The sequence below is a fragment of the Paralichthys olivaceus genome, chromosome 6 (assembly GCF_024713975.1).
Source record: "Paralichthys olivaceus isolate ysfri-2021 chromosome 6, ASM2471397v2, whole genome shotgun sequence".
NCBI lineage: Eukaryota > Metazoa > Chordata > Actinopteri > Pleuronectiformes > Paralichthyidae > Paralichthys > Paralichthys olivaceus.
This window is the reverse complement of record NC_091098.1, coordinates 11,326,769-11,348,785: the sequence shown is the minus strand read 5'-3', so window position 1 is coordinate 11,348,785 and position 22,017 is coordinate 11,326,769. Positions and strand designations below refer to the sequence as shown.

General features: G+C 39.5%; 1 protein-coding gene across 13 annotated transcripts in view; it reads left to right on the top strand.

The window, feature by feature from the left end:
* The first annotated feature begins 346 nt into the window (after nucleotides 1–346).
* Nucleotides 347–22,017, top strand: part of ubr4 (ubiquitin protein ligase E3 component n-recognin 4) — a 47,179-nt gene continuing 25,508 nt past the window's right edge. For 4 of the 13 annotated variants that reach the window (XM_069526009.1, XM_069526008.1, XM_069526006.1 and 1 more), the window contains exons 1-39: nucleotides 354–511; nucleotides 4,126–4,223; nucleotides 4,346–4,449; nucleotides 4,716–4,845; nucleotides 5,166–5,311; nucleotides 5,450–5,549; nucleotides 5,644–5,785; nucleotides 5,961–6,085; nucleotides 6,321–6,445; nucleotides 6,761–6,820; nucleotides 7,019–7,209; nucleotides 7,424–7,532; nucleotides 7,977–8,114; nucleotides 8,420–8,537; nucleotides 9,605–9,643; nucleotides 11,386–11,573; nucleotides 11,747–11,903; nucleotides 12,012–12,097; nucleotides 12,230–12,399; nucleotides 12,683–12,962; nucleotides 13,401–13,530; nucleotides 13,855–13,934; nucleotides 14,277–14,405; nucleotides 14,707–14,889; nucleotides 15,170–15,292; nucleotides 15,388–15,617; nucleotides 16,158–16,276; nucleotides 16,388–16,485; nucleotides 16,807–16,964; nucleotides 17,081–17,287; nucleotides 17,813–17,914; nucleotides 17,998–18,098; nucleotides 18,283–18,670; nucleotides 18,895–18,958; nucleotides 19,120–19,311; nucleotides 19,883–19,953; nucleotides 20,510–20,702; nucleotides 21,434–21,667; nucleotides 21,760–21,930. In XM_069526009.1, coding sequence (XP_069382110.1) covers nucleotides 387–511; nucleotides 4,126–4,223; nucleotides 4,346–4,449; nucleotides 4,716–4,845; nucleotides 5,166–5,311; nucleotides 5,450–5,549; nucleotides 5,644–5,785; nucleotides 5,961–6,085; nucleotides 6,321–6,445; nucleotides 6,761–6,820; nucleotides 7,019–7,209; nucleotides 7,424–7,532; nucleotides 7,977–8,114; nucleotides 8,420–8,537; nucleotides 9,605–9,643; nucleotides 11,386–11,573; nucleotides 11,747–11,903; nucleotides 12,012–12,097; nucleotides 12,230–12,399; nucleotides 12,683–12,962; nucleotides 13,401–13,530; nucleotides 13,855–13,934; nucleotides 14,277–14,405; nucleotides 14,707–14,889; nucleotides 15,170–15,292; nucleotides 15,388–15,617; nucleotides 16,158–16,276; nucleotides 16,388–16,485; nucleotides 16,807–16,964; nucleotides 17,081–17,287; nucleotides 17,813–17,914; nucleotides 17,998–18,098; nucleotides 18,283–18,670; nucleotides 18,895–18,958; nucleotides 19,120–19,311; nucleotides 19,883–19,953; nucleotides 20,510–20,702; nucleotides 21,434–21,667; nucleotides 21,760–21,930 — 5,604 coding nt within the window. In that variant the 5' untranslated portion in view covers nucleotides 354–386. Of the gene's footprint in view, nucleotides 512–4,125; nucleotides 4,224–4,345; nucleotides 4,450–4,715; nucleotides 4,846–5,165; nucleotides 5,312–5,449; nucleotides 5,550–5,643; nucleotides 5,786–5,960; nucleotides 6,086–6,320; nucleotides 6,446–6,760; nucleotides 6,821–7,018; nucleotides 7,210–7,423; nucleotides 7,533–7,976; nucleotides 8,115–8,419; nucleotides 8,538–9,604; nucleotides 9,644–11,385; nucleotides 11,574–11,746; nucleotides 11,904–12,011; nucleotides 12,098–12,229; nucleotides 12,400–12,682; nucleotides 12,963–13,400; nucleotides 13,531–13,854; nucleotides 13,935–14,276; nucleotides 14,406–14,706; nucleotides 14,890–15,169; nucleotides 15,293–15,387; nucleotides 15,618–16,157; nucleotides 16,277–16,387; nucleotides 16,486–16,806; nucleotides 16,965–17,080; nucleotides 17,288–17,812; nucleotides 17,915–17,997; nucleotides 18,099–18,282; nucleotides 18,671–18,894; nucleotides 18,959–19,119; nucleotides 19,312–19,882; nucleotides 19,954–20,509; nucleotides 20,703–21,433; nucleotides 21,668–21,759; nucleotides 21,931–22,017 lie in introns of all 13 variants that reach the window. The other 9 variants (XM_069526014.1, XM_069526011.1, XM_069526017.1 and 6 more) reach the window with 6 other exon arrangements.

Genomic DNA, 22,017 nt, shown 5'->3' with positions numbered 1-22,017 from the left:
TGCACTCAGGGAGGCCATGGTGTCACTGTAATACACCACATTCAAATAAAATGTGTCTAATCACACACAATTCATTTACAAATATATCTTATGGAATCAAAAAACGATTTGAAAATGTTGTCCAGCTGTACTGTCCAATGGGAACAACATCAGGGAATAAGTGATAATAATAAGTGCTGTTTGTGTTATTTGTGTATGGAAAGAGTTATTATTATTATTTCTTATAATCTAGGAACTGCACGATCTGCGATGATCAACCCTGGGATGTAATATTATTCGTTGGAGGCCATCGAAGTTACGTTTTTGCCAGACTCGAGCGATGTGAGCGCCCCCTGCGACTCACAGCTTCCTCTTCCACTGGCTGTTTTTTTCTACGGGAGTCCAAGATGGCGTCGAGCGGAGGAGATGGGGAGCACGAATGGACAGCAGCAGTGCGGCCGCTTCTGTCGGCGTCGTACACCGCGTTTGAAACTAAAGAGCTACCTCAGCTTGTTGGGTCTATAATCAACAGGTAACCAGTTACATGTCAGGGAATCGCGGGCCTCTGTCTGCTCGGATACCAGCCCAGGCCACCCAGATGTTAGCTGGCTGGCTAACGTGCTAACTTAGCTCAGATAGTTGAGTTCAATGGGAAAGGGCTACCCACTTAGCTAACTTTAGCGGCTAGGACGCTATCTCAGCTTAACTTACACTGGCTTCGAATCGGGTTCATGACGTTGGCTAAAATGCTAACGTCAACTAACTTACTTCAAACGTTAAGTCGTCTGTAATAGTGTACTATCATGGGACTTTATTGTCGTATGAACCATATCTATGTCGCATTGTAGCGTGTAGGAATTTTGCTTCATCATTAGCTAGCTAACACAAACATTAGCCACCAAGCGAACTGATGGGCCTTCCAAACGTACAAGATAACGTAGCGTTGAAATGACGACATTCGTATTTGACCACATCAGCTAACTTGGCTAAATGCGATTCGGCTTGTGTGCTGAGCTTGTCACATACTCGGACCATTTCCATATACTGTTGATGCATTAGCTGGCTAACACCCAGTTAGCTTATCCTTATGTACTGTGTGGTTGAGCTAAGAGTAGGCGGAGATCCTGCTCTCGCCTCTCAGTGTTGATGAGGTGATGATGGGTCCCTTATGTAAATGTGCAGTCTAATGAATGCTACCCCTTCGATATCGCTATCCCATCAAATGTAAGGCCACCGGTTAAATGGGAAACCCGACACTTGTAACCCATGTCTGTCTGCTGCAGTGGCTGTTACGCAGGAGGAACTTATAGCAGGGCACCTGTGAGTGATCGTCTCTTCAGACTATGCAGTTTGTGCACATTTCGTCCTTGGTGATTATCAAGTCAATAGCTTGGTGTCAGTGGCTCTGTGCGTTGGCCAGGTTGTCACTTGACACAGTGGTTACATCAGCTGATCCATCTGGCATCCAAGTGAAGAGCTCGATACTGTGTGTATAAGTTTCGTTTTCGCAGGCAAAACCCAATCTGAGCACAACTGCTACTACTGCTGTTAGTTTCATTTTTCAAGTTAAGCAAGTGACCAGCAAGAATCAACAGTATTATTGTTGTATATGCTACTGCTGGAGTAAAAGTAATAGTCTGGGTTTTTATTTGAGTAACCTAAAGTATTTTAATCACTAGGCCCCAGATCTTAGGAAAGTTCAACCTACACTAAAAGAAAACACCAAGACATTCTACTAATTTCTGCATTAGTGGTCAAGTTTGATCTTTAATTTGATATTTCCAACCTTGTTGACAAACAAGTAGTTCTATGTTGCTCAAGTTATAAATGATAAACATACACACTTGCAGTGTTTTTATTCTGTATGTTATGCATCATGTGGATATGGTTTAGCCACACAAATTCATTTGGTAGATTTACATGTGACTTTACGGTCATGCATCGCCAAAAGTCTGCCTATACAGAAGGATTTCACATAAGAGAATGTCCATTGTACTTCAGCTTTGCTTTAGTAGTTATGTATACATGTTTGATGTGGCCATTACTTTACTGATGTTCACTCATTAGCTACATTATGAACTAAATTTAAAGCATTCTTCAGGCGAAGTTTGTGACAATTCAAAAGTCAACATCCTTAGCATGAGAGATGGTTCAAGATGGCTGAAAGCAGTAAGACTAGTTTGGTTTTATTATTCGATCTCAAAGCTGATTATTCAGTGACACACATTTGGGGGAATTGTTTTCGCTTGTTGTTTGCATTTTTTGATTTAATCTTTATTAACACAGGATATCAAATTAGGTTTTAAGTAGTTACATAAATACATCATTAATTGACTGAAATTATATATAGCACTCAAGAAAAAATGAAGCCAGCAGTTGTAATGTTCTCTTTCACAGGGGAGAAATTGTATTGGTTAGATTCAAGTTTGTTTGAATATCACAATATCATACAAAAGTACTTGCGTAACACCAGAAAATAGGTATTACGATAATAAAGATAAATACATGAAAACACACAACATAACACTGACACATCATGCAGCCAACAAGTTAAAAGTCCATTTAAAACGCAATAGGAGCTTATTTTTATAATGATTTAGCAGGTGGGTATTCAACATATAAGTGGAGAAAAATACTGAAAGCTCTGATGTCCAGGTTTTGATTGCACTGGAGGAAATGGCTGTCTTGTGACCTGAGTGATCTGGAGGTTGATAAACTGGTAGCATGTCGGATATTTAATCTGGAGCTCGGAAATTCACTGCTTTGTAGACCAGGAACAAAATGTAGAAGTGGTTTCTTTAGCAAAGAAGAAGGAAGTGGAGTAGATAGAGGACAGGCATTGAACTTAGATTAAACTTAAATCTTAAAAGGCTTAATTGCGAAGACTAGCAGGTCTGAGGTGTTAAAGGCTTAATGTCATTGTAGCATTTCCCCCTGGACCGTTTTCAAACTTGCTAACCAAGGAGTTGAATGAAACCTCACTGTTTTGTAATCTCAGAAAGTCATTGGTTTATGGTGATTGTAGATATTAGGGGCTGTATGTTTTGTATTATACAGTGAAGTAGTTTTGCACTGCCGAGCAGATAAATATATTGGAAGCTGCAGAGAAATGATTTGTGAAGGATTTATGCAGACAGTAGGTTGGCCACACGGGTTGGGCTGCAGCTATAATGACAGCTCTCCCTCTGCATGGGAGTATGCTGATACAAGTAATTGCATATCCATATAATGATACAGGTATGAGAATGACTCTGTGCTGTGTCACATTATCACGCCTTCATGTTTATGAGCTTTATGCAATTTCCAGCTTGTATTTGGGCCAAGTGGAAGAACAGAAAGCTTTTTGCTTTAAAATATGAAGCGATGGAATTTAATATCATAATATGTATAATACAACATGTAATGTCACATCATTTTGGTTAATCTCATTTGCACACTACCTTTTATGAAGGTTTGCATGTGTGTTTATCGACTCAGGATTTTATTTTTAATCATTAAGAATGTGACTGTTGTTTTTCTAAAGCTGCTTTCAGACATCCACTGAACATCTCCTAACATTAACTGGGAGTGCTGTATGTGACAATGCAAATGTCCAAATCTGTTGTTGTGGATATTTTTGGATTTTCTTCTGCCAGGCCCTAGTAAAATCTCTGGTTAAAGTCCAAGTGATCCCATTTGAGAATACAGCAAGAGATTATCTGGAGGATTCGCCCCGAGTGAGTGTGCGTGTTGACGATATGCTATACATGTAGAAGATGCAGATGAAGATGTCAACTTGGAAAGACGACAGGATTTGAAAAACTTTTCCTGAAAATGGCCATTGCCAATATTATAACGTACTGTAAACAAAATTATTTTATCTCTGCAGCGTAATTTATATGTTATGCGTCCTGCAAGCTGTGCCTGCCCCTCGCCTGAACACTGCAGATAATTTTCTGTCTTTAATGCATGTTAGCAGAGACTCTCCTGCTGCATTCTTCAAATGTGAAAGGAAAACCCTGGAGAAAGTCCGGACCGCATTGTGCAGACAACCTCTGTAGTTCATGTCTGAAAATGGCTTTAAATGACACCATGATGTCTGTCTGTTCTTTCTTTCTCACTCTTTTGTCCAGAAATAAATTGCTGATATGTATTTGTCATTTACAGTGAATCTGACATTCTTCACCATGACAAACAGTATGAGCCTTTCTACTCATCGTTCGTGGCACTCTCTGCACATTACATCACCACAGTATGTGGACAAAGTATGTATTTTTCTCTTTTCTCTTTGGGGTAATAGATTAGAAATTACTTCTGGGAGTCAACTATAATATTTAAATGTAGGTAAAGTTCCAGTCAGTTAATAATTTTTGCTCTATCTCTTTAGTACCGAGAAATCAGTTGCTGTCGGTTGCTGCGGCGTGCAAAGTATTGATTGAGTTCTCATTGCTGCGCTTGGAGAACCCAGATGAAGCATGTGCCGTATCACAGGTAAGATAAATCTGCTGGGAAGAGTGTCATTGTGGGGCTCTAGTCTGTGGATAATTGCAAGTCACTTTTTTGAAGTTAAACATTTTTTACATCAGCCACATATAAATGCTGCTGAATTTGTCTGTGTCGGCTACGTTGGCTCAATTCTTGGATTTTGAAATTTGCATTCTCTTGCTATTTCCTGCTCATGTGTGTCCATTGTCTTTTTTAGAAAGCACATTATGTACTGCATAAACCCACCAATAAAACAGAAACTTTTTCCTCAGAAACACCTGATTCTTCTTATAAAAGGACTTTGCACTGGCTGCAGCAGACTAGATCGCACAGAAATCATTACTTTCACTGCTATGATGAAGTCTGCCAAGTTGCCTCAAACTGTCAAGACCCTTTCAGATGGTAAGTGTCCAATTAGAGATGTACCAACGTTTATTTATATTAACAGAATAGGGCACTGAATTACTTTCTCTTCATATAAAAATCATTGAAAAACTTTTTGGGGCTGTAGCTATATTCTGTATTTGTCTCTATATTGGAATTATTTCTTGAACTCTTTATTCACTTGTTTCAGATTGATGTATTGATTGTTCAATGATACTCACTCATGTTGGTACTTATACTGGGTCTGATAAAAGACAGAATATTCCTACAGGCCTTTGTTCAAAACAACAGCAAAATTTGGAATGTGACTGAGAAAATTGTCATTGTTTATTCACTAGTGGAAGATCAGAAGGAGTTGCCCAGTGCTGTCAATCCAGAGCTTCGACACAAAGAAGTGCAAATGAACTTCTTCAATCAACTGACTTCAGTTTTTAACCCTGACCTTACGACCATCTTGGCCTCTCCATCAGCAGCTCAAATGCAGGTCAGTGTCTTAGAACAGGCCTTTTGAATTAGTAATTGATACACTAATAATTGATTGGTTGAGTTATTCAGTGATATTCACATTCATGCATTTTCATTAATAGTTGTTAATTTTCTTTTTAACCCTCCCCAATCATAGGCTGAGAGTGATTGTGAAGACCAAACCACAGATCAAGCGCTTCAGGCCAAAATGAAAAATGCCTTTGTCTCTCAGAATGTGTCAAGCTTACAGGAACTTGGTGAGTAGCATCTTGTTGCTTTATTTTTATGGTGTTTTTTCTCTCGTTTTCTCTTTGGAGCTAATATTTCCCCCCCGATGACTTATATTTCCAGGTGGGTCCGAGAAGTTGTTGCGGGTGTGCCTCAACCTACCCTACTTTCTCCGCTACATCAACCGTTTCCAAGACGCTGTATCAGCCAACTCTTTCTTTATCATGCCTGCCACAGTGGCTGATGCCACTGCTGTCCGCAATGGGTAATATGTTTTTAATTACTAAGGTCACAATTAAAAATACTCTATATTGTCATACTATTATTTATTTTAAAAGGGCAACATAATCTGCGTACATTTCTGCATGAGATAGCTAGTGTTGAAAAGTTTTTTCTTCCAGACATTCCTTTAACTTTCTATATTTAAAACCTGTGCCCAGATTTCATTCATTGGTGATCGACGTGACCATGGCTTTGGATACACTCTCCCTGCCTGTACTGGAGCCCCTGACACCAGGGAGATTGATGGATATGACCGTGCTGGCTTTGAGCTGTCTCTATGCTGGTAGGTTGTAACTCTCTGAGGTTAAAATAAAATGGCTGGGTTTCCTCCACTCACAACAATCTCAAGAGACAACAGTGCAGGAATGTGCTTGACTGTACTAACACCAGCAGGAAAAACAGCGGTTGCTCTTTCCCCTATTGCGTCAATAACTGAAAGCAACAGTTTCATAGTCATTATTTGCACAGTGTTGAAAGTCAAATTGTGTAAATGTAAAAAATATCTTGTACCCATTTAGGTGTGAGTGTGGCTACTTGCATGGCCATTCTGCAGGTAGGAAGTGGCTTGCAGCTTCGATCTGCCTCCACTGGGACTAAAGAGGAGGACTATGAAAATGATGCAGCAACAATTGTCCAGAAATGTGTGAGTATTCTGAGTACAACATTATCAATGTTTGGTCATGTGCTAAATAGAAACTATAATCACTTTTGCCAGTTTTATTGCAAACTGGGTTTTTACAGAGTCCCTACTTACCAAGAGTGAGAGAGTTGTGTTGATGGGTGAAACTTACTTGTATCCTAAAAATGTCTAGACAGATTATTTTCTCATTTTCACACTGCATCAAATCTCTCCATGTTTTTTTTTATAGTTGCATATAACTGATCCTTAACATGCGTACCATGACCAATTATAGCACATTCAAAATAGTAACAAGTGCAACATTTGTGTTGGCAACAGCTGGAGATTTATGAAATGATTGGACAAGCTATCAGCAACTCCCGCAGAGCTGGAGGAGAGGTGAGTACCGGGTTTGAGTACTATACTACAATAGGAGACTAATATCATAGCAGCACCTTTTCATTTCGCTAGACTGTGGCACTTCATAGGTTCTCTCTTTTTGAAGCTAAGCGCAGTTAAGAACGGTGTTAGAGGTGTCTATGAAATCAATTTTCTGATTGATGATTAATTTTCTTTTTTACTTGTTTGTGTATACAGCACTATCAGAACTTCCAGCTGCTTGGAGCCTGGTGCCTTTTAAACAGCCTGTACCTGATTCTTAACCTGAGCCCGACTGCCCTGGCTGATAAAGGGAAGGAGAAAGATCCTCTGGCTGCCCTGCGTGTCCGGGATATTGCTGCTCGCACCAAGGATGGCGCGGGATCGCCTAAACTTGGTCCTGGCAAAGGGTAATTTTCAATTAATAATAAATATGATCATTCTATGCTGTTATTGTATAAATGAAACCTCTAATAGGGCCTCATTTTGTACAGGATTCCATGTATCTTGCAGCAAAGGTCTATAAAAGCACCATTTGATTATTTCAGACATATCATTTCTTTAAATGTTGATATATTTTTAAAGGTCGCTTTGATAATTGATTTGTGTTTTTTTTTCCTCAAGACACCAAGGGTTTGGAGTTCTGTCCGTTATCCTGGCCAATCACGCCATCAAACTTTTGACATCGCTTTTCCAGGACCTGCAAGTTGAGGCTCTCCACCGGGTAAATGATGTACTTACATACTTATTCAATACAGTTACAGTCTCATTTATTTAATAAATAAAATAGAAATGATTATACCACATTTGTCTTAATGATGTCTTGTGGCCAATATCTGTTTAAGTACAATGGTGACTTGTGACCACTATTATAGAGATGGAAACATGTCCTTGTCTTGCATAACTTCTCAGTTGTTTTGGCCAAATCATGTTTGATTTATCACAAAAAGCAGACTCACATGTTTTCAAAGATACATACTCATTTGTTGTAGCTGTATACAAACGATTTTCATCTTATTAATTCTCAAGGATGGGGAGAAAGTGCTTAAACTCCATGTTTTTAAAATAATTATTAAATAAATAACATATTTAAGAAAAGACCCAATGAGGAATCTTGTATTTTTATATTTTGATCCCGTGTTTTTTTATTCCAACCCCTCTATCCCTCTACCTGCAGGGTTGGGCAAGTGACGGGCCACCAGCTGAGCTCAACATCATGGCACAGAGCACTTCCATCCAGAGAGTCCAAAGGCTCATTGACTCTGTGCCCCTGACCAATCTACTCTTCACCCTTCTTTCCACTTCATACAAAAAGGTGATATCATTTATATCCACATATCTTTATTTAGTGTTATAATGTACTGTTTTAATAGTCATGTGCAGTGTTAAAGTGTAATTTGACATAACACAGGTGACATAAAATACGACAGAAATTTAGGATAACATGTTACAAAACATTTGATAAACCAAAAACAAGAACTATTTTGCTGCTTTGTTTATCCTCTCCATTCAGTTTTTCTAACAAAGTGGTGGCTGATTGACAAAACATGTGAAAAGGTGGATGAAAGATTGCGATGTGCGATCATCTTTTAAGAATGCTCTTGTCTTTGCTGCTATCAGGCCTGTGTTCTCCAGCGACAGAGGAAGGGTTCAGTCAGCAGCGATGCCAGCGCCTCCACAGATTCAAACACCTACTATGAGGATGATTTCAGCAGTACAGAGGAGGATAGCAGTCAAGGTACGTTCTCACTCTGGATTTAAGCAATTACACCACCACTTCAGAAAGCTCCCTTGAAATTGAAGGTTCATGCTAACACATGTACCCACATAGCAGCATTAGGCTTGGCAATTGTTTGGACATCAGTTTAACTTGAGTAGTAACACAGATTAATTAATAAACGGTGCACCTATTTTTCTGCACAGCATTAATAATATGATGAAATGAACAATACATTTAAACATCTAGAGAATTAAACATTTTATTCAGAGGGAAAGAAGCATAGGACTTGAATTGTCACAATAGGGAAAAATAGAAACTGGTCTAGTAAATTTAGTTATTAATGTATTTACATCATCCCATTCTCATAAAAATGTTTTGCAGTTACAGATCATTGAGACGGGTGTTTACTGGGGCATTTAGGTAACGTTTTACAATAAAGGACTACCTACAGTCCATTTATCCAAAGATCTGTCATGATCTGTGTATATATATATACAGATGGATGAAATGAAATAAAGCCAAAATATCCCAGAAACCAACGCAACGTCATAAGGAGCCAGAGTCTATGCAGTAGCGATCAGGGGGTGGAGGTCCCAGCGGTTCACACATTTGACCAATTGCGAGTCTGTTTCAGCTGTCAATCATTATGTTTAAAACCAAAGATGAATGGAGATGGTTGCATCTAGAAGGTTTATATAATGGACTATTAAATGAAGGTATAGTTAAAGCACAATGTAATTGTAGATGTGATGCAGACACAACTATGTTTTCATCACTTAATGCGTAACTTGACCAGGAAGCCAGTATCCCAACAACAATGTACCATGCCTTCATAGGTGCCTCAGTTTTCACAGTGTGGCTGCAGGTGCTGTATAAAGTCATGTATGTGTTTGATCTCCAAGCTAGTGTCAGTGTTGCGCTGTATCTGCAAAGTGGTGAAATGCTGTCAGTGGATCAGTCAGTCAGGTTATGGCAACATGGAGAAGGGTAAACACATTGACATGCACGCAGATGAGTAAGTAACTTTGTTTGTCCCCCTCATCACATGATGACAGTGTAGTTGACAGTGTCTACTATTTCACCAGAGAGAAGACAGGAGAAGACAAGTGCAGCTTGTGTTTCAGGTCAGCAGTTTTCTGTCCTCAGGTCAAAGACTTGGTGTCCACTTCACTGTCCTAGATTCATTTTGTTATTGTTTGTCTCACAATATAGGCTTTGAGCTGTGGTCCTAATAGCTTAGAAAATGAAAGAGCCACAGGTGAAAAGGCTTTGGCAAAATAGCTCCTTCTCTGAATCATGCTTTGCATTGTAATTGACATGAACTAAATTTAGATTGATTCTTTCTGTCGAAGAGGTTCAGCTGTGGCTCGGTGTGGGTCAAAGGATCATACCAGTGGTGTTGACATGTGGGTGCTCATAGTCTTTACAGGCCTTATTATCTTAAAAAAAAGAGAGCAGGCTGGTGAATAGAGAAGTCACTGATGACCACCGTTTGCAGTAATCCACCAAATGTTGTGGTATGCAAAAGATTTTCCCAGGTGCCCCTGCCTTATCTTGTAGTCATTCCGTATAGTCATTGCAAATTAAGTAGCATCAGACATGAGGGCCACCAACAGTAATGATCTCAACGTAATCTCTCTGAAGATGTTTTATTGCAGGCCTCAATTACAGATATCTGATTATTTCCTTAACACAAAAATAATGTAGCACCTACATGAAAACATTGGTATTATTCTTAAATACAACAAATTCAACTTTTACTTGTAAACTATGGGCTTACACACACTATGCTATGTCTTGCTGTCACCTTGATAGTTATGAAATTTGTATGTTGCATGCAAATGTGAATATCAACTTAAAGTGATATTCTTGTAAAACTTAATAGTTGTTTCTTGTTTTTGTTTTTGAATTAATGTGTACATACTTCAACTGACAACGCCTGCAGTCAAATGCTTTTCTGGTCTAATCATAATGTTGGTGAAGTGTTTCATTGATTCATATCCATTAAATTCACAATGGTAGCCACCACCCTTGAGGATATGCTTTATCTGAGGGTTCAGTTCTCTGCTATTTATGTGGCAAAGGAAGGCTGGGAATTTTCAGGCCAAAAGCTAGTTATGAGGAGTAGCTTATATAATGCAACATATATGATGGGGAAGGACCCAGGGCTGGTGAGGAGGTCAGGCATTATCTCCTTTTGACCTGTTCATACAGAGATGAATAGAGAGACAGATGGAGAGATTAAGAGACAGATAGAGAGAGAGAGAGAGAGAGAGAGAGAGACAGAGACAGAGAGATGGATAGAGATACACAGATGGATACATACTCACTCACTATTTAATTACTTACATACTTACTTTATTTATTAATTGATCCAGAGGGAAATTTCGGACAGATACTTGATCTTATTGGTACTTGGAGTATTGTGACATTATACCTTCCTACCATAGCTCCATTCGTTTTCAGTCTTATAAGGTTCAAGCTGTCACAGTGATTGAAAACCCCCCTGTGGGTGTGTCCCATATTTCAAACTCACTGAGTACCCATGTTAATGTTTTCTATGGCATTCTCAGAGAAAACAATAAATAGTTAATTTCTTCTGTGAAATGTTCTCAGAAGATGAAATCAGTTGTTTTCTCCTTTAAGTGGATATTCACCAACAGAACATCAGTTTATGTTCACTCTTTTACTGCAGTGTTTGCCTCTTGTCCTCCACCTGCACTGTGTTGTAGGTGTCATGAACTAGTTTGAAGCTTTTTACATTTTGCCTGTTTGATGACACCGCTACCACGCCACACATATCTTGTTAGTCTCTCATCTCCACTGTAAGAAATTCATGCAGCTCATTTTGACTCTCTTGTTATAGATGATGACAGTGAACCCATCTTGGGACTTTGGTTTGAAGAGACAATTTCCCCCACCAAAGACAAAGTAGCTCCCCCACCACCGCCACCACCCCCACCACTGGAGATCTCTCCCAGACTGAAGAGCCCCAGCAAGCAGAATCCCAGTGAGAACGGCAACATTTTAGCTGGCCGTAAAGACCCAGAACTGGTGAGGACTCGTTTGTGTGCATCTTACAACATACTGAATAAATCTGCTGCAAGTCCGTAGTAAACAGTACTTGTATTATATTTGATGCTAGCATACATTCGAAACGGCTTATTCAGGTTTTTATATTTTAATATGTGACAGCATTAGCAACTCATATTTGTTTGTTCTTGTAGTTCCTCAGTTTGGCCTCCAGCATTTTGAACTTCATCACCACCTCGATGCTCAAGTCCAGAAACAACTTCATCCGCAACTACCTGAGCGTCTCTCTTACAGAGCAGCACATGGCTACACTAGCCAGTATCATCAAAGACGTGGACAAAGATGTAAAAGGTACGACTAAAGAAAATCACAGATTGTATATCATACAATGGCCTTGTAGCCAGTGATTGGGGTACCCCATGTACTCCACTAGTTTTAATGCATGTTATTGTTTAACAGGCTCCTCAGATGAAGTGTTTTCTTTAGCACTGTATCACTTCAACCACACTCTGGTGACATCAGATCTTCCATCCCCTGCCTTGCAGGTAAGAGGATTATCAAAGTTTACTAATAACATGACACAAACAGAAACCAAACATTGCTACGATAAACCAGTAATAATGAGAAATTGTTATTCAGTGTCATCATCTTATTATTGTACCTCTTGTCATCCCCAGAGCACTCTTCTCCAGCAGTTAGGTGTTGCACCCTTTTCAGAGGGTCCCTGGCCTCTGTACATTCATCCACAATCATTATCAGTCCTCTCTAGACTTCTCCTCATATGGCAGCACAAAGCTAGTTTGCAAGGGGAACCAGATGTGCCTGAGTGTATGAAAGTCTGGGAAAGGTATGCCAACCATCACATCTGGCGGTTCTGTGCCGTGGAGTGGTTTCTATTCTATTTGTATTGCTACAAAGTTATCGAGTTGTTCTTTTTTTACCAATAATTTCATTAAACAACTTGAGCTCATAGACAATGTGCTGCTTGACTTTCACATCCAGGTTAAGTTATAAGGTTTTGGTGTAAAATGGCATTTAGTGTGAACTATAGCTTGTAAAACCACTGCTGATTCCTAGTACTGCGTTGACTATGTATTAATCAAAGAATATTCTATCTTACACTATGTCAGGTTTTTGGGAACATTGAAGCAACACACCATCCAGGGTTCAGTTCATGGTGAAGATGACCTTAATGTGGAGCACCTCCAGCTCCTACTGCTCCTTTTCCATAATCTGTCAGAGCGCGGACGATGGTCAGTCCTCACCCAGGTCACCCAGGCCATCACTGAAGTGGCACAGAGCAGAGACTCTCAACTAAAGGCTGTGCCCCTCAACCTGGCGCGCCTGCTGCTGGTTTTTGACTACCTGCTGCGCCACTACTCCAAGGCTCCTGTGTACCTTTTCGAACAGGTTAATGCTCATTTTATAATCTTCAACATCTTGTCTTGATGGTAAATTGCATAAGCAATGCTTGGATGTATGTATTCGTCTTAAACAAGTAAAATACGACTCAGCAAATACATTGATTCAATATTTTACTAATCCATAGCAAACTAAAAGAACCTTTCTTGATTATAACGTGTGGCTTCAAAATAGTTATTTTCTCAATAAGTTGCTTTGGCTTAGCTTCTATTTTCACCTCTTGATGATAACACAGTCAGATCTGTGGTTTCCAGATTTGATGAATAGTTGTTTTGTTTGCTTTCGATTACATTAGTTACAATATGACAGCCAGAAAAGTTGGTTTTCCAAATCATCTATTTTTAATGCTGAATCTTTAAGTACATTTTTGTGTGTAGGACTATGATGATGGTAAATTTTGCTTTTCTTCTCCATGAATATTTATAGGTGCAGTACAACCTCCTCACCCCACCATCCACTGGGCCAAGTTCTGTTCAGGATGGCAAACGCAGCAGTCTCCCACTTTACTATGGGTTCAAAGAGGTGGAGGAGAACTGGGCTAAACATTGTTCAGCAGGTAAAACCATTAAAGGAATTTTACTTTTTTAGTGGCAAGAACATCTACAAAAACTCAGCAGCTACTTGGGCCATCTTTGCTTGCCACATTTTTTACTATAGGTTTTATCTGAGTGCTGGTTAGCTACCCTCCAACTGGTAGAATAGAAATATTTAATTAACCATAGCAATTGCCAGCATTTACATGGCTGGCAACTACTCTCTTACACAAACCTATTTTCACGCAGTCTGTGATCTTACTACTTATCTGTGAAGAGGGTGATGGTGTTTTTATTGGTGTTAGATGTGAAAATAACATATTTTCATGTATTTAATCCATTTTTAGATTCAAATGTTCAGCCCAAATTCTACTGCGTTCTGTCCCCTGAGGCGTCTGAAGATGATATCAGCAGACTAGATGGCAAGGTAAGAAATCTTGTATGGTTTTCATTCATTTAGAGGTGTGTGTGTGTGTGTGTGTGTGTGTGTGTGTGTGTGTGTGTGCGCACAAATGCAATATAATTGCAGCCCCCCGTGCCTTATATATACATTTTGTTAATGCTTTATTTGGTGCACTATTGACCTTGTTTCTCATGGCAAATATTGATATATGCGAATAATTTATCAGAAGGCAAAAGCTATGCGTGAAGGGCAACAGGGTGGGAAGCAACAATTGTTTATTTGCATAAAAACACACTGTGAGCATGATATATACATATAAAATCTATCCCTGTGCCTCACTGTATTCAATCTGCATCATTTTCTAAGGTCTTTCCAAAGCTGTTCAATGGAGCAGTAAAATATGAAGAACTGTACGGGTGGCTCATCTCACTCCTGGCAGCAGGGTCTCAGTTTGACACAGCAAGAAGGCAGGAGAACAAGCCCATCTCTCCTATGGTGAGAACACCCTTTATGATCAAACCAGAAACTGTGCCAACAGTAAGTAAACAAGTAAACAAGCTCATGACACAGGTGGCATCACAGGTTTGTCCAAACTGGTGTAAACAGATTTAATGAGCCATTCACAGTTTTCAGTTTTGAATGTGTTTCAAATAAGTGTTGCAGTGTTTTGATTTTGAAAGCTTTTTATTACAAGGACCATTAGAAAGTTTATTAAATGAAGCTGAGCAGCAGACTTCAGCTCTGACAACAGCTAAGTGCGGTTTGTTTAACAGTGTATGTCTATTACTCATCACAGGAGGCATGCTCCCTTCAGTACTACTTCCTCGTGCTGTGGAGGATCCTGGGTGTTTTACCTCCCTCAAAAGCCTACATGGAGCAGCTGAAGTCTGGGTGCAGCGATCCTAGTGAGAGTGACATTCTACATACACTGCGATGGTCCTCACGTCTCCGAGTATCTACCTACGTGAACTGGATCAAGGTCTGTTCACAGCTGAAAGTACTACAAAATACCATATAAATATATTTTTGATCTACAAAATATATTATTTTACTTCGTTTCATGATATCAAGTTATTCTACACATAAATATTTTGTCTGTTAAAATAAATTTGTTGACACTGGATGTTTCATATTAGCATTTTTGAATCTGTGACTGCAAATCCACACTATATGCTGTAAGCCTTCTAATGTTATGTCTTTTATCCTTTTTCATTGGAGTTCATTTTGTTGTCTGACTATATCTATGTCATTACTGACAGGAACACTTGGTGAAGCAGGGAATGAAAGCAGACCAAGCAGCCTCACTAGTTGAGATGACATCTGCTAAGTGCAATGCCGTTAAATATGATGTGGAGCTAGCAGAAGAGTACATTGCCAGACAGGTAATAAATACAATGTAGTTACTGATGTGTGTTTCAACTGTTCTTCAAAGTTTTGAATTTCTTTATCAGTGTTTGACGACTTTATTCCGTTACAGATTTCCACTTTCTCCAGTGTAGACCCAAACTCCATTCTTCCACTTCATCAGTTACCCTCTCTACAAGCCATCTATACACTGGACGCAGTCATCTCTAAAGTCCAGGTTTCCTTAGATGAACATATGTCAAAGGTTGCCGTTGAAGCAGATACCAACAAGTCTTCTGAGATCACAAAGAACCTGTTGCCTGCCACGCTACAGCTCACTGACGTATACACAGCCTTCACAAGGTGAGAATGACTTTAATTGTGAAAAGCTGCAGTGAGAGATTGTTCGGTCACTGTTTCATCCTTATAAGACAATATTTAAAGCAATCACATTTTATTTGTATAGGCCGTTTTCACAAATCAGTTTAATTCATAGGGTCTATTCAGGAACAATTGTCTGTATATAAACAAATAGAAAAGGCTGACTTTAAAAACTGCCATGTGGAGCTCCCGTCCTGTTTTTCATCTCCAATCATGTTTTAAAGGTTTTATTTCAAATATTTACAATATTAACTATGGACTGGACTGTTTCCTCTTTTTGCTTTTTTAAAATGTCATCACTTCCTTACATTTTGCAAGCAGCACAACATTGTAATACAACCTCCAAGCCAAACTATTTTCCAAATATTGAATCCAATAAGTAAATAAATGTGTATTAATCATTTTATTTCAAAGAGTTAAATCTTAAATCCTAAAACATGCATATCTGTTTTGGAAAAGTAAGGGAATCTTCCATCTGTTTAGAATTCTCTTAACCTTATCGAATAATCAAACCGTGTCCAGGTCTTACCTGCTGATGAACATCCCAGAAGAGGGAGAAAACAAGCTGACAGATGCCAAGCTCCAAGGTTATGCTGCAGTTCTGTCTATTGGCTCTACTCGCTGCAAAGCCAACGTGCTGGGTATGTGGAAGAATCACTCAAGAATACATTTGTTTAACGAAACTTGAGCTTTGACAACTTCCCTGTAAACTCACTGTTTTAACCTGAACTTTGAAAATGAAACTTTTACAGGTCATAGCATTATGCAGAACTTGCCATCGGCAGTGCAGACAATATGTGAGACTTGGAACAGCATCCACACCAATGAATTCCCCAACATTGGTTCATGGGTACGTGAGTGAAGATGATGCTCTCTGCTGTTTAACTTCTTCAATCTTTGTTAACACCTTAATAAAGGAAAATAGCAATTTTGGCTCTGGCTAACTCATGCTTAGATTACTATATTTTTGTGTTGGTCATTTTATTTATTCATTTATTCATTTCAATATATAATTTATTTTATATCCAGTTGAATTTAATATTGTATGTTCATTTTGAATTGTATATTTTACTGAACTATTAAATACCTTAAAGTATCTAATAGATATCGAGATAAAAGTAATTGTATCAGCATTGGTTAGAGTAATAATCTGGGCTTTTCTCTTTTTCAGCGAAATGCATTTGCCAATGATACCATTCCATCAGAGAGTTACATCAGTGCTATCCAAGCAGCTCACCTGGGCACACTGAGTTGTCAGTCCTTGCCTCTGGCCTCTTCTCTTAAACACATCTTACTTTCGCTGGTTCGCCTCACTGGGGATCTCATTGTGTAAGTGTTTGTCCATTCTTGTTTAAAATCTAAATCCTTAAACATCTAACAAATAATATGTGATGAATATAGTTAATTAATTAAAGTAAGTTTTCGCTGCATGTTTGTGTCCCCAGCACAGAGGAGCTGAATCCAACACAGGCTGTGCGCAGTCTGCTGCCCCTCCTCCTGGAGAGCAGCACAGAGAGTGTGGCTGAGATTAGTAGCACATCACTGGAGCGTATCCTCGGCCCATCAGAGTCAGATGCGTTTTTAGCTCGCATCTATGAGCGCTTGGTGACTGGGTGCTACAACATCATTGCCATTCACTCAGACCCGAACAGGTTGGTGAGCTTGTTAAGTCTGCATTAAAGGACCAGTGTGTGGGGTTTTGGAAGAAATTTAACATAAGGTCCAAAATATCAGTTCTAATCGACTGAACCAAAGACCTAGGGTGTTTTTGTTAGTTTAGAATGAATCCTGTAGTGCATGGGGTGTCCTCCTCCGTGTTACACCTTCATGTTTCCACTGTAGCCTACAACAAGCAAACACAACACGGGCTCTTGGGTCTTTCGCATTTGTATGTTACCTGAAGGCCATGGTAGGTTCTCCTACATGCATGGAAGAGTGAGGGGTATTCACCTGGTTGCATTATGCGATCAACCATCAGATGCTACATCCTATACGCTGGTCTTTTTTTACAACATATTTGTAATGATAAACATTGAATCATAACACTTTTTTGTTTGATATTGGTGTTGGTAGTGACTGTACGCACTGAGAATAATGCATCATAGTGTGACCTTTTGTAGCTTTTAGCCCACTTTTGTGTTTACATGCCTCCACATTTATTGTCTGTGTTTTTCTAGTGGTTTGGATGAGTCTGTTCTAGAGGAGTGCCTTCAGTATCTTGAAAAACAGCTTGAGAGCAGTCAAGTCCGCAAGGCCATGGAAGAGTTCTTTTCATTCAGGTATCTGCTCGTCTGATAACTCATGAAGCATTATTACACATTTATGCATGTACCATAATCATTTTGTGCGCTTATTTTTTCAGAGGTGAGCTTGTGCAGATTATGATGGCAACAGCCAATGAAAACCTGTCAGCGAAGTTCTGCAACAGGGTGCTAAAGTTCTTCACCAAGCTTTTCCAACTCAGTAAGTCAAATCATTTTCATTAAGAAAAGTACTCACAAGGTTTGATGGTAGATAGAAATGGGGGTGGAGTTCCACACACACTTAATTTGTAGTGTCAAAAATCAGAAATCTTGACATCTGCAACTTGCAGATGCATCAGATGTCTCTATAAACTTAAATCTCATGATCATGCTGTTGTTTCCAGCGGAGAAAAGCCCAAACCCCAGCCTGTTGTGTCTGTGTGGCTCTCTGGCCCAGCTGGCCTGTGTGGAGCCCTCTCGTCTGCAGTCCTGGCTGACACGCATGACGGCTACACCACCAAAGGACTCAGAGCAACTGGAAATAGTGCAGGAAAACCGACAGCTTTTGCAGCTGCTCACCACTTATATTGTACGTGACAACAGCCAGGTGGGAGAGGGAGTGTGCACGGTCCTCCTCAGCACGCTCATTCCAATGGCAACAGACATGCTGGCCCATGGAGATGGTACAGGCTTTCCCGAGCTCATGGTCATAATGGCCACACTTGCCAGTGCTGGACAGGGGGCCGGTCACCTGCAACTACACAGGGCAGCTATCGACTGGCTGACCAGATGGTAAGAAATCAGTTTCACAGGCCCGCCGATTGAATTTACATTTGGGAACTGCCTGCTTATTTACTCAGTACTCAATTTTGTAGTCACAAATTGCTTGGTAATGGGACATAAATATTTATGTATATTGTTTTGCTTAATTCACCTAACCCCTCAAACTATGATCATTCAGTTAGGATTTTACATTTTAGAATATATATTTAGATTGCTTTATGTTTTTTCTGCAGCAAAAAGTATTTGACACAGAAGAATGTGGTGGAAAAAGTCAGCACAAACGTGTCCCAAGGAAAGGTAAGTGCAGCACTTTATAAATACCCTTTGTCTCCAGCCAGGTATAGTTGTGTTTTAAACACTAAACTTACTTGTTTTCCTTTTAACTTCTCTAAATGGAGGCATTAGCTTTTTCTCCATTAACCGTCATGTCGTGATTTGTACCTGTGCCTTTATTTCAGCACGCAAGCATGCTGGAATGCTCATGCCATATCATCTCCTATCTGGCTGATGTGATGAATGCCTTGCGCCAGAGCAGTGGACAAGGCACCTCAGCACTGCTGATGGAGGGAGAAGAGAAGGCCATGGAAGTGGACTCAGACTGGGTGGAGGAGCTTGCAGTAGAAGAGGATGATTCCCAGGCAGAGGACTCTGTGAGAATTCATCTCTTTAAATCTGTCCTCCTCAAACAGGGTCATGTTTTATATATTTGCAGTAAACAGAAATGAATGTAAAATGGAATATTTGTGGGAATAGTTGTTAAAACTAGTACAAAAAAAAGATCTATGCTGAGTGGGCCACTTTGTAATCTCGTATTTATTTATTGTTTAATCAGGAAATAGAAAAAGTTGCTTTAAACCAGTTAAATACCACTAGTCCCAGAAAACATATTAATATTTTAATGGTTTGGTGCACAGTATGTTTTGGCTCTTAGTGTAGCTCAGGGGCATTTTCCAGTACAGCAAAAAATTATCTGCTACTAACTTGGTTGTTAACTTTAAGAAAGCAACTCTGTGTCTTAGTTCTTGTTAGATAAACAAAAAACAGTCTTTGAGAACATCCAGTCAGGTCTGTTCAGAGACTGAATAGCATTACAGTATGACATATGATATGAGTTTAATAACACTTGATTTTCTCTCAAAGGGCTTTTGTTGGCTTTACTTCATTTCCTCCATCAGTTGTCAAATAGAACCTTGACTTAACATGTTTGTCATTGTTTGATAGGATGAAGACTCCTTGTGCAACAAACTCTGCACCTTCACCATCACTCAGAAGGAATTCATGAACCAGCACTGGTAAAAACAAAAAAGAAGTTGATTGTTTCCCGTGATTTCAGTTTCAAGTTCAGAGGTCATTTTTTGTCTTCTTAAACATTGACAATTTCGCAGGCAATTGGTCTTTTGGTACAATTTAGAAAGCACAGGAATCATCCATAGCTCAGAATAAAAAAGTAGGTCATAAAAATCACAATAGGTTTACATGAATCAAAAATGTTGGCATTTGTTTAAAACAGTGGAAAGCCACAGCATTTTCAGAGTGAAGAAACGATGCACAAAATAATACTCACCTGTGATGTAGTTGAGTAAATGACAGGAAGATTTAATCTATAATCAAAACCTTACATGCGAGCAGCACATTTTAAGGATTTGTTAGATGTGGTCTTGTTGATTTTCTCTGCATCTGTCAGGTACATACACAAAGGAGCTTAAGATGTGGGCATTACAAAAAATCATTTTTGTTTCCTGCTTTATGTGCTTCAGGACTTAATATAGAAAGAGACTCTGCAGATGACATTCCTTACTAAAACTGACATGTTATACACAGCCTGCCATGTTCCTTTTCATTCTGCAGGTACCACTGTCACACCTGTAAGATGGTGGATGGGGTAGGTGTGTGCACAGTGTGCGCCAAGGTCTGTCACAAAGACCATGAGATCTCCTATGCCAAATATGGCTCTTTCTTCTGTGACTGCGGTGCCAAAGAGGATGGCAGCTGCCAGGTGAGACCGAATACCTCAGGTCATCATGGGAAGAGAACAACAGCGGTAACTTTGGCTTGCAAGTCATTCTCCCATTGACTTCCATCCAGTCATTTCATTTGGTCAGGGTAATAGCTAGCCCACAAATGTGGCGAGAAATCATGTTACAAATGTATGTTGTCAACTTTTGTGTAAAGAAAAGGCCAGCTTTCCTAGTTAAGGTTAAATGAAGGGATCTCTGAATGTGCATGTAATAAGAAACAAACCATCAACTACATTTAACCTTCAGTTTAGTCTGATAAGATGTATGTGTTTGCATTATTTTTTTGTGTTTGCAACATTTCCTTCTGTGTTAGTCTTGTGATTTATATTGAGTCATAATTCGTCTTTTTCACTCTAGCATTGATATACATCATGAGTTGAGCTATCCCACAAGGGCATAATGAAGTATATTTTACTGATATTCCGAAAATACCCTCTAAGAGTCTAGTTAATTGTTCCAGTGCTACCAAGGGTCTCTTTCAATTTGTGATTTTAGTTTTCCTGTGAAAGCAGTTTAGATAAAATGTGTTGGATGCAACACAATCTTAATGACAATATTTTTTACTTTAGACTCTGCTTAGTGGAGAAGCTAATGAAAACAAAATCAAGTAATTCTTATTGTAAAGAAGTTAAACAATGATGATGCTATAATGTGAAAATCTTGTATAGGATGCGCTTTATTTAAACATTTATCAATGCTTGAACAGAAAATGTTGCTCTTCTCACTTCTCTACTTTGTGTTGTATCATTTACAGGCCTTGGTCAAACGCAGCCCCAGCAGTGGCATGGGCTCCACTCTCAAAGAGTCTTCTGCGTTCCAGAGTGAACTGCGTATGCCGGAGAGTGCTATCCGCCACCAGAATGCCTCACCCTCCGACAAGGGCAAGGTCACGATCTGCGACGGCAAACCTGGTGATGAGGACAGACCTAAAAAGAGCAGTGTGTGCAAAAGCGTTGAGGGCTGTCAGGAAGAGTTGCTAGCACAAGTGGTGAGAGAAAATGTGGACTTTTAAGATTCCTTCTACATGCTAAGCACAGTATATTCTGTTACTCACATTTTGGCTCTGGTTTTCCACGGCAGATTGGATCATCCACTGCAGCAGCCATACTGGAGATGCTCATGTTTCTCATGGAAGCCATCCAGACCAACTTCCAGCAGGCATCAGCAGTGGGAAGCAGCAGCCGGGCTCAGCAAGCCCTCAATGAACTACACACTCAAGACAAAAACGTCGAGATGACAGACCAGTTAATGGTATGATGGTTTTTAGAGTTTGATGGAGTTACGAAAATCACCTTGATTTGACAAGTAACACTCTGTTGTTTTGTGTTGATTATCAAT